General features: G+C 45.8%; 1 protein-coding gene across 2 annotated transcripts in view; it reads right to left on the minus strand.

Moving 5' to 3' along the window:
• TRIP4 (thyroid hormone receptor interactor 4) overlaps positions 1 to 11,793 on the minus strand; it is a 53,051-nt gene that overhangs the window by 35,191 nt on the left and 6,067 nt on the right. The window contains exons 2-6 of one of the 2 annotated variants that reach the window (XM_019533227.1): positions 11,449 to 11,615; positions 11,053 to 11,189; positions 7,578 to 7,811; positions 6,332 to 6,410; positions 3,489 to 3,618 (exon numbers count right to left, since the gene is read on the minus strand). In XM_019533227.1, the coding sequence (XP_019388772.1) occupies positions 3,489 to 3,618; positions 6,332 to 6,410; positions 7,578 to 7,811; positions 11,053 to 11,189; positions 11,449 to 11,615 (747 nt within the window). The remainder of the gene's footprint in view (positions 1 to 3,488; positions 3,619 to 6,331; positions 6,411 to 7,577; positions 7,812 to 11,052; positions 11,190 to 11,448; positions 11,616 to 11,793) is intronic. The other variant, XM_019533228.1, reaches the window with a different exon arrangement.

Consider the following 11,793-nt stretch of genomic DNA (forward strand, 5'->3'; position numbering starts at 1 on the left):
TAGAAGGGATTTCAGCGTTTACTGTAAATCCCTGAGATTTGCATTCACAAACACAACCTTTGCCCTGGAGGCCTGTGCTCTACATGTCCAAAACAGCAAAAGCCCAACTCAATTTGTTCCTTTTTTTTTTTTTTTTTAAACAAAAATCAACAACTGAAGGGCAAAAACTGGAATTGGTCCATATACCACCCAAGGACTGTGTTAAGACTGAGGGGTGGTTGGGGAAGGGGGAGAGAAGGAGGTAAAACAAAAGGAGAATGGCATGGAAAATGAATCGCCCAACACTGGCACGCTAAAAACGGTCTCACCGATAGATAACAGAAAGAGGGGATGAGCTCTTGCACCTCATCCTTCTGGACTTCCTTACAAGACAAACTTTGTGGAAGGCAGTTGGCCTGCACGGAGTGAGTTTTACCATTGTGCTGCTATCTCCATCACTTCCTGGGACTTCAGGATCTACTATGACACTGTGGGGCCTTCACCCTGATCCTGAGAGATGTACCGACTAGACCAGGTCAAAGACAGAGGGAGCCAGGTGATCTCTCACCTCAACCAACTTTAGGTAAGTCTTGAACAGCATCCAGGATACAAGACTTGGGTTCTTGCTCTTACCCTCTCCTTTCTTGGTTCATTTCTTTCCCCCTGGTTCATTTCTCTCCCCCAACTTTCTCCTTTTGCCTTCCATCTATGAAGAGCCTGGATGCATCACTTCTATGATTTCCCAATCACAGCTGAAAGCAATCTTTATATATCTGTTACAAGCTTGTTAATCATCAGAGTGGCTGACAAAATACTCTGAACTTGACCTTTGTTTACCCAGAAGCAAATTATGCAAGAATCAGTACCAGGGATAGAAACTGCATCATCTACCTGCTACTGTATTTTTCTTCTGCCTTGTGTGATTTTGTCTTGTTTGGACATCAAGAAAGGAGACAGAACTTTAATAGCAGCAACTTCAGCTAGGCTCAACCAATTTCCTCCCCCACCTCTAGAAATGGAGGGTTATTTCCATCTTTAACACCACCCAATGTCAAACAGTGGTTTTCCTTATTAAAAAAAACACCGTACAGCCACTGTGAAAGGAAACAGAGGGTGTTGTTAAAATAAAGGCCTTACTTAAAATGTTTCATTTCCAATGCTTTAATAAAATTTCCTTCTTCTGTGCATGGAATAGCAAGTTATCAATTTCTTATGGTGGTTGTAGCCATGGGGTGAAGCAGACTGAGGTCTCTGTACTCAAAACCTTGGATCAAGGTTAATTATTGTACAGTAACAAAGTCATTTTAATACCTTTGACACTGGGCCCATTTATTCCAAATGGACACAAGAACCCCTATGTCTTCTGAATGATGGGATGGAGTGATATCTCTCTTCTCCCACCTCAGGGCAGAGAGCACCACCAAACTCTGCTGGTTTAGTGTGAGGAAGAGATCAAGACAGGAAATTAAACCTCAGGCAGCACCACCAATCGATCACTGCACTGCCCCTCTCCTGACCTCAGTATAATGCTTGAAAAATTCAAATGGTGAGAGCCTCCTTCCACCTGGCAGCTGTGAGCGCAGCTCGGAGGGCACTGACAGCATACACTGCAAATGCTGATGTTTCCTGTTGTGTTGAAAACCGACCATACATGACACTGACAACCCTGGGAAAGAGACTATAAACCTTTTTCCACATTAGATCTAGAAGTGCTACTTTTTCACTCCCTCTCTCACTCCTTCCAGCTGTGAAACCAAAATGAAAAATTCAGGTCCCTAACACTGAGTACCCAAGGGCAGATACTGCCTTAATATAAGGGAAAATGCAGTCAGAATAGACTCATGCACTAGCTCATGTAGTTACGGATGCATTTTGTGCAAGTGGATATATAGCAAGGTGGGCATCTGAACTATAATGGGGGGTAGAGGGGGGTCTGTGCCTCTCCCTCACACAAAATAGTATCTGATGAATGAAAAAGCCAGGATGGGTTTTAACAGAAAATTTCCTGATGACTTTTTGTTAGCATCTTACAATTACATTATTATGTTAATTCAGATCTCATCTGCTGCAGAAATCTCTACAGTGATTGAGAGAAATAGTGAAGAGACAATGCCACAGGAGAGTGAAAGCTACAGTGACAAGGAGGGGAAAAGAATATTACTCAGACTGTTTAATTCTATTACATTACAACCTCATAAATTTGGATCTCAAAAATCCAGAATTCTCAAAAATCCGGCACCTCTGTTCCCCCAGACGTGGAGGGGGAAGCTTGCACATGGCGACTGCCACCGCCATCCACCACCCCAGGTCGCTGCTCCACATGCAGCTGCTGCTCCAAGACTGGCTTCCACTCCCCCCACCCCCATCGGACACAGAGGGGGAAGCTTCCACATGGCAGCTGGCACCACAAGCCACCACCCCATTCCACGTGTGGCTGCTGCTCTGGGACCAGCCACTATTGCCACCACTGCCCGCTTCCCCCTTTTCCCACTCTGCAACCAGCAGCTGCTCCAATTTAAAAAAACCCAGAATTTTCAAATTTCTGGCAGGTGGCTTGGTTCCAAGCATGCCAGATTTATGAGGTTATACTGTATATAATGATCGCTAGGTAGAAAGAATTACTTTGTTAAAGATCCACATTCCAGCTGCAAGACAGGGTGTTGAGAGTTCAGAACACATATCTTGCAAGGCCCCTCAGAAACACACCACAGTGGACAAGACATGACATTCCTGCTTTTGCAAGGTAGAAATAAAAACTTACTTAAAAACAAACAATTTCAGGACTGCACTATGCATCCTAAGGCAGAAAGGATGCATTATGTCCTATGCTGTTCACCCTTACCTGACATTTGCCACATAAAGGGAGAATTTGTAAAGAGGGGTAGGGAAAGTTAGGCACAGACCTCCACAAACTGCAGCACCAATACAGAATTCTAGCAAGAGCTGTAAGTGGGCCAACCAGTGGTTCCTGCAAAGGGCAGGGAATCTGGACACATTTCATGTGTCAGACACATCCAGTTAGTTGATGTATGGCTTCCCTATCAAACTCAAGCCTGAAGGCAAAACAGCAATCAGACTTTCCAGCTACATGCAGCTGTACCGGGATCCAATCCCTCTTCTACCTCACAGCTGCTCAGGGGCCATTACAGAGCATACTGCTGCTTCCCTTGAAAGCCCTAGAGGACACAAATCCTTGGTCCACTTACTGAAAGACTCAGCTGGGAAGTTAATGACCCAACAAACCACAAAGACCAGAATTTCCTCCCCCTGCTGAAGAGCCTCCAACCAATTTGAGACTAAGACACACTGCTGAGGGGCAGCTAGGCATCAACTGAGGCTGCCACTGCCAGTACATCTTTTCCTTGGAAGTCTATGGCAGGAGACACCACCCTAGAGTTAATTTAATAGATCTGTGGCCATAACACAGTATTGCAAGGGATGAAACCTTGGTACTTTTATATCACGGGTGGCTCCTGTCTGCAGAACAGCAGCCTCAGGTAGCCCTGTACCTTGTCTTGTCAAACTCCAACAATTTGTCCTTGTGTTTCACAGCCATCTCCAGGCCTGCCCTCAGCCGAGCTTCCTGGCGAGGCAGTAGGTCCCTGCTGATTGCCTCCATCTTCCCAGAACTCTCAGAACCTGCATTACACAGAAATAAAGCACTCAAGAAGGGGCTGACCACTAAATATTACTTGTGCAAGAGCAGACTACACTCCCAAGAATGCATGACATTAGAACAGTTTAAAGATACAGCATTTTAAAAAATGACCTAAATCCTATCTCCCTGCTTTCTCCACTCCCACTATCCCCACCCTTGCCCCAATCTCTTTCAGCTTTCTGTCCCTCCGGAGGTAAGATGTCCTGGTCTGAGCACTGCTGCATGCAGGGTGGGCCCTGGACCAGCTAGAGCAGATGTCATATGTGGTGTGCATCCAAGAAGGGAACTGTGTGTGGCGCAGTCCAGCCAAGGTGGACACTGCATGGACTGCACTGTACACAGCACCTGTTGCTCCAGGATCCATCTTGTATGCAATACAGGTCCCAGATAGCCCGGAGCAGCCACCAAATTGGGGTTGTTGAGGGAATAGAAGGGAGAAGGGGAGGGGGCCCATGGCTTTGATCTGAGCTGTAGATTGGTCCTGCACCATGGGTGTGTGCAATACCCTGTATGGGTCTGATCAGACCCAGAGGCAGCACTGAGGGCCAGATGGCAGGGCTCCACAGTGTTTGATAACCATTTTAGGGCCTACTCTCAACCATGTTAATTCAAAGGAAAGGCTTCCTTCATTTCAACTGGCTTTGCAACAGGCCCTTTCCAGATACAGGTGTTTGGGTTATTTCTCACCTAAAGCTGTGCACTGGGAATATATCCACCCTGCCCCACCCCCAACTGATGGACATTTGACTCCTAGTGAGGCTCTGTAACAGGCAAGCACAACTCTGAAATCCTCACTCAGGAATTCTCAGAGCTTAGGAACTGAGAGTCTTCTCTTATATCAGGCCCAATACCTAAGGGCTTGATCTTGTGCCAAGTGCTGTTTCATACCAAGGAGGGTCTAACAGTGTTCACATGGGAGTGTGACAGTACTGAGCCCTGAGGATCCCAAGTCAAGGAGTTTATTCCACTGACTCATGTTATACATGACACTAAGGCTCCTCCAGATCATTCATATATCCCACACACACCACTGGAAAAGCAGATGCATCTGAAATGAGATACAAAAAGCCAAGAAAGAGAGAAACTAAAAAGAACTTCTTAAGCAAGCCAGAGTCCTGCCATTTAACAAAGCCAGCTCTAGCCTGCCCCAATACTCACCATCCATTCAGGCTGGATTAGACTTCAAGGCAGCACCAGGAGATTGTGCCTTGCCAAAGCTCTACTCATGGCCAATCTCCAATGGAGGATAAGCCAGAGGCAAAGACCTCCTCAGTCTTTTAAAAGCATTTCAAGGAGCATTACTTCAAGGGATCAGATTAGCAGCACTCAAATCTGGACCACCTATTTATCTACAGAACATCTACTACTGCCCAGCTGAAGAAGCCCCCTGCTACCCCCCCCAAACACACACACACGCATGCATGCACACAGCCCAACAAGATAGCTTAGTGCAACAAGTTTAACACAGCTGAGGGGAAGTCAGGGCCAGCATCAATTCCTGCCTTCTGGCTAAAAGAGGCCAGAATTCATAAAAAAAAACCAAACTGTTAACCTTGTAGCTACGATGAAACCTGCCAATATGCTCCACACAGAACACGGCAAAGCCTGCTAATGGAGAGGGCCAGGATTTAAAGAGGTGGAAGACTCTACATTCTCACACTGTCACTGAGCCGTATCTGTATGCTGCAGGGAAAGACAGCTAATCACCCTTCAGCTTCAGCTAGGAGAGATAATGAAGAAATGAAACTGAGCAAAGGGAGAGGGCAAAGCACTGAGAAGGCTGGGGACTGACACTCCTGACACTGACTCACATCAAACTCTCTGCAGAGAATTGCCAGTTGCCTGACATTATTTGCAAGAGAAAGGGCAGCTCTAATTTTTAGGGATTTAGGAAGCAAAGGAACAGAAGCTTATACCAACACCCAACAGTTGAAGAGCTCCCAAGTTCTTCAGTAAGGTTCTCCCACAGCTTTATCAACATGGATGTTTCAGCCAAATTAATGCAGATAACTCTTGTAATCCACAAATGCTCAGTAATGGGATTGGTTATTTACTTGGCTTCTGCCCTCAAATCTTTACCACCCAATATGAATTTCAGTTACAAAATGTTATTAGCAAGAACAATAGCTGCTTCTCTCAAAAACCTCTGAATCACATTGTTATTTTCCCTAGTCCTCTGCAGAAGATACTGTATAAGGAACTTCTATTCTCACTGGCAAGGGCTGTAAACATCTGATTACTGTGAATAATTCAGACTACTAACATATCCAGACCAGTCCCACTCCTGCTACAGCCTGCAGAGGCCTGTCACATGCTGAGCAAGAAGCAAAGTTAGTGGGCAAATGGGCATCAGCAAGATTCTCATCCAAGGAAGGTGCCACAGAGCAATGGAGATGGCTGACAAAGGAAGATTTGGGAGTAGGGCTTTGGCAATTATCTCTGAGGTGCTTAGATAGTAGACAAAATGTCAGGTGATCAAGCCCCTCAGTCCCAACATACAGTTATCAAAAGCTCCTCCCTATAGCAAAAAAATTAGTAGATTCAATCTGCTAAGGAGAGAGCAAGATTTAGTCCCTATCTACTATAAAACAGTGATATAAGCCTACAGTGTGGACACACTGATGTATAGCAGGGCTTACCCTGCTATCTAGTTTATCAGATGAGCTACATTGCCACAACATGGTGGCTACCAACCTGCCATGAGCTTCTTCAGCAGCTTCTGGCTCTTGTTCGAGTCACGCTGCAGAATTTCCTGCTCTTCTTTCGTGCACACCTAGAAAAGAACAGATATTTGGCACCTGACCATCTCAGAGCTCTGGACAAAACTTAATGACAAGGAGCAAAGGCTAAAAAAGATGAGGGCAGGCCTTTTCTGCTTCTTTGTAGCTTACCTTGAGCTAAGTGTCACAAACCCCAAAGAGGCAGGGAAGCATCATTCTATTGTACAACTGGGTAAATCAAAGCCAAACCATGCCCTCTTGTGGAAAGAGGGGAGACAGGAAGGCGAACAAGGAATGGAAAATAATTCACATCAACTTTTCCTAGTCTCATTTTAAAAACAGATACAATTGTGTGGCTTATGGGAAGGATTCTCCCCCTTTTTATCTAAGTTATGAGAAAGGGCCAAGGTAGTACACAGGTGCGCTGAAACCTCTAGTTCTAGATCAGAAGTACTTAACCTTTTTTGTACCAGGACCAATTTGTATACACTGGTGGCTGGTCCCAACCCAGTGCCCCTCATACCCAACCCGCTGTCCCCCACCCCAGGCCCCAGTCTCCCAGTGTGTGGGGCATGGGGAGCCCCAGGCAGCCCCTTGCAGGCTAGAACTCTGACAGCCTGCAAGGAAAAAATCATGGTTTCCTATATTTTTCTCTTTCTTTAAAGATGAATCCATTTTTAAAGTTTGTTGATCCGTTCTTAAAGTTTGTTCGTGACCCTTTCATATATTCTTGCGACCCAGTTTTGGGTCATGACACACAGATGAGAAACACAGTTCTAGATGGACAGTGTCCTCCTTATGAGTCAAGATAGCCAAAAGGATGCTTTCAAAGGATTCAAATCATAATTTTTGGGTTATGGGATGTGTCAGTGCAGGGCTGTGATATATTCCAGGCAGACCCTGGCCCATGAAACAATCCAGGAAGCTGCCATAACTTAGACAAGCCCCAGGATTATGTAAAATACACATCCACACCTTTAAGTCTTGCTTCCCACCCATCCTCTAGATGCAGTACATTCTCACTCCAGAAAGCTTTTGTGAATTACCCCAAGGCTTTGATCTGGAAGACGAGTTCAGAATAGGAAGTCTTTTGCATCTCTCCAGGAGAGAGAAGCTAGTGAGGCTAATCCCGCCCCACAACATCTCAAAGATCCAAATACACCATACTACAATAAAGTAGGGAAAGCAAAAAAAAGGAAAAAAAACAGGGTGTTACATACCAGTGTACCACAGAATAAGCAGGGACCAGACCCCTCCTGTTCACAGACAATACGCCCACAAGTCAGGCAGTTATTGATGAGTTTGTGCTTCTGGCCAAGGCACTCGCAGGAATGGCGCCCAGGAATGAGGACAGTAAGCTTGTCCTGACCCTCTTTGGTGTACAGGCTGACATATTTGGCCTTTTTCTTGGAACAACTGCTGCTGTTGTTACCACTGCTGATGATTTCTTGTGCCTAATTTGCAAACACCAAGCAACAACTTTAAACTGAGTTCTCACTGCAACTTAACCATGAGAGAGAAGATACTGGCTTTTAAACAGACCATGTGGTCAGAAGCAACCAGACAGCTCCAGCCACTATCCAACCAGGCCAGTTTCACTAAACACATCAGTAAGTCAAGGGAGAGTTGCCCTATGCAGAAGCCTCCAGTTTCAGTGGTTCTCAACCATTTTAGACTCCAAGCACCCTTCAGAAAATGCCAGCTCTTAGCTTTTAGTTGTTTCTTGACTATAGAAAAATGATAGAGCAATTCTTCTGCTGCAAAGGACTCAAAAAGATCAGAGCATATGAGAATGATTTTAAGCCTATGGATTCTTCTTTGAAAACTCTGGGTTTAATCTTATGTGGTCCCCTGCTTGAGTTACTGCTTTGATTAAATCAAGTGGTAAAACAGCAAATCAAACTGCAACCCCTCAAGTTTAGCCTGAAGGAATCCCATTATTAGCATTCAGACACAGCCCATAGCAACTACATGCCCCAGCATGCAACATACCATCCCCAGTCTAAGGACTCAACTCAGAAGCACTGTATAGAAGTCTTATTTTTTGGCAGGTTGCATTTCCATATTACAGATAATGCTAGCTTAGCCTACTCTATCCAATATGAATTATAAACTTTCTTGAAAGTTGGGTTATACAATCAAGCTCCTGAGGCTAGCAGCTGGCTAGAGAATGGGATTCAACAAGGAAGCAAGCTGTTTTGCCAGTCAAATAATCACACTTCTTCCAAACTCTGCAAGCCACTGGTTAAAACTTTCAGCTTCCTCTTTCTGAGACTCAAAGCTTTTCACATGAAGGAGCAGGAGCAAGACGAAGAACTTCCAGCTGTCAGTTGAAGCTTTCTCCACCAGGAGCAGAAGGCTCCCGACAGAGAAGCTGCAACTGATTCTCCAACATCACATTTCTATTAGATCCTACATGCAAGCCAACTCCACTCAGTCTCTCCACCAACCTCTGTCCTCTGCTATAAGCATGCACACTGTGCCCCTCTGCATAGCACCCTGTAACAGGTTGCCCTCCCCAGCAACATTTTTCCTTTTTGCCTATGAGGGGCACCCCAACATCCCTTAATGTTTCATTTTCTCTCATTTGTCTCACATCCTGCCTTTACTCTCCTGCCACGTCTTGATGTAAATATTATTTAGATGCTCTTACAAGTGGGAGACTGCCTATTGTAATTCTATGTTGGGGTTCTCAGCTACCATGGGCCTTGTCCCCATCTTTCTCTAGCTAGGCCTACCAGTCTAAACCCACCAGATAGGGTTTGAGTCCAAGGCTCTAGCTACTTAATCTTCTCGGACCCTGTGGCCCACCTTTTGTTTTCAATCTGAAGCCCAGGTTTTCTAGCCCAGAGGCCTGTCCGCTGGGCACGGAGCCAGCAGGCCTCAAGTTCCAGTCCAGGCAGCAGCCCAAAGCTCCTACTGCCCAAGGGCGCCCTTTCCTTTAGCTCGGGCTGCTAGCTGAGATCCCCCCACTGGTACCTGGCTTAAAAGTCCTGCAACCAGTTCTGAGCTACAGGCCATATATGGCTGCACATTCTAGTGCATTAGGCCCTTTGGCCTTTTATGACTGCACCCAAGGTGCTAATGAGATCTCCTCCCCTACAGCCTTGACCACAACCCACTGGTCTATCAATCAACAAACATATATCAGCAGTGAGTTCATGGGTTATAACCACAAAAAACCAGAAATTAAAGAAGGCAGCATGCCAGCTTACATTTCTTCGTGGCTTGGTGCTTCTGCTTCCCCGTTGTCTGTGATGCTCCTCCCTGTGGCACTGCCGCCACTTCTCTGAGAGTCATCAGGAGTTCCTTTCTAACAGCAGCTGGACCAGCAGCTAAGCCTCTCTGTGGAGCTCCCATGTACAACCTCCTTCCCCTTCGCCCGCTGCCTCTAACTGCCGCCAAGTCCAGGGGTTTTTATAGCTCTGGCCTGCCCCCTCCCGGTTACCTGACTAGCTGGCCAGGCTCAGCTTTTAACTGCTACCCTGCCAACAGGCCGTGCCCAGAAAGTTCTGGTCTTAAAGGAACTGGGCTGCTTTCTGGTAACAGGGCTAGGGTTCCCTGTTACACATCCACTTTCATTTGTCTGCTGCACTCTTTCTTATAAGCTAAAAAGAGACAAAAAACTAAGGACACTTTATTTTTTTTTCCATGTTAATGGAGAAAACACACTGCTCGTCAAAATGACTTCTAGCAGTTCTGGTAACTGATATTTTTATTTGCCAATATATCTATACAAAGCCAGCTTTCACTTTTTAACAGCAACGTCCCCACAGTTGCAAAAAGAGCTTTAAAAATATACATGCAGGGATAAGTAAAGCAGTGCTGTCTTTCCCAAATCTGTAATGGAAAAATACCACTGGGGCTAGTACTTAAAAAGTTTGCTGCGGGCAGAGGGGAGGGAGAGGGGGGAATCTGCCAATCATCAGCCTCAAAGATCCTTTACACATGCAGGTAAAGACACGACTGCATCTAATGTGGGATCCAAACAATTGCACCTCCTGCCATGCCACTAGTGCATGGCAAGAGGCACAATTATGGGACTGTGTACTAGATCTAATCATGCCTTATTGCACATGTAGGAGGAGCCTGACCCTGGGCTCCCCCTGCATCAGCAAGAAGCAACCACCAATAGCTTAGAGCACCCTTTGCTGAGGCGGCTTCCACCCACAGGGACCATGCACAGCCAGAACTAAGAGTCCTGCAGCTGATGGGGCCCTGAGTCCCAGGTGTGCCTTATATGAGGTGAACTGGGACCCAGAGCCCCATCAGCTGCAAGGTGTCTCAGTTCTGCCGAGACCCAAAGTCCTGTCAGGTGTGAAACTCTCAGTCCCAGTTGCAGGTAAGGTGCAGGCAGAACAAAGAGCCCAGTGTGGGATTTCCTGCACCCCAAACCTTAGAGGTCACGGTAACCACAGTTACACAAGAGAGACGCTGCTACACGTGCAAATTAAAGCTCAGTAGCAAGCAGCTATAAAAGTTAGTACACATTTTTGAGGTCTGACTTTATAGTTGGTTGGAGCTTTTTATCATAACTACTTTGCACGTGTAGCTTGTCTCAAGGTAATTGCACAATTAACCAGATAATTGAGCAATACCTGTAATGTGTATAGGGGGCCTCTTATATTCAACTGGGAGACCCATATCCTCTGAGTCCTACAGCAGTCCGTCTGCCTCAGAGCCAGACACACTCACCTTAGCCAGATCAAGAGGTGTTTTTACTTCCTCAACAGGCACATCAGGCTCAGCATACACAGGTGTTTCCTGCTTGTTCCTTCCTTTGCGTCTACCCCGTTTGGCTTGGTCTCCGGCCCGTTGCACCTCTGAAGTCTCTAAACAGTTGTGCACACAGGAAGGAAGGCATATTAGCTTTCAGCAAGAAAGGCCAGCATCCATGAACTCTGGTGATCTTAGGAAGAACACTCACCAAGCAGTGAACATTCCTGCTGGGCAAAAAATGAGACCCAATAGCAGAACCAGCTGCAGAGGGCACTTCAGGGCTCTAAAAGTGTTGGTTAAATTAGGTAACTAAGGTAAGTTGGGTTCCTTTCAATGCTTTAATTCCACCAACTTATTGTCACTTTAACCTACCATCTTTTTTCCTGTACACTGGCAGAGTGTCAGAAGCCGGCTGAGAAGATTTTTGCCACTTGGCTACCAGTTCTTCTATAAACCGACTCTTCTTCCCATCAGTCCCCTGGATGAGGTCAATTACATATTCTCGGATCTCCTCTTCATTTTCAATTGATAAGATGTACCTCAAAGTGGACAAGAAGAAGGGAAACTGGTCACCAAACAATAGCATCATAGGTAACAACATAAGAAAACCTCCCAAATTTCCCTGTGTCCAGCATCAAGTGCTTTGGAGAAAGCTGAAAAAAAACCACGCAGAAGCCTACAGAACATTCCAAAGAAAGGGAAGAAGGACTCCTTTCT

Source organism: Crocodylus porosus, unplaced genomic scaffold, assembly GCF_001723895.1.
Source record: "Crocodylus porosus isolate Cpor-Errol unplaced genomic scaffold, CroPor_comp1, whole genome shotgun sequence".
NCBI lineage: Eukaryota > Metazoa > Chordata > Crocodylia > Crocodylidae > Crocodylus > Crocodylus porosus.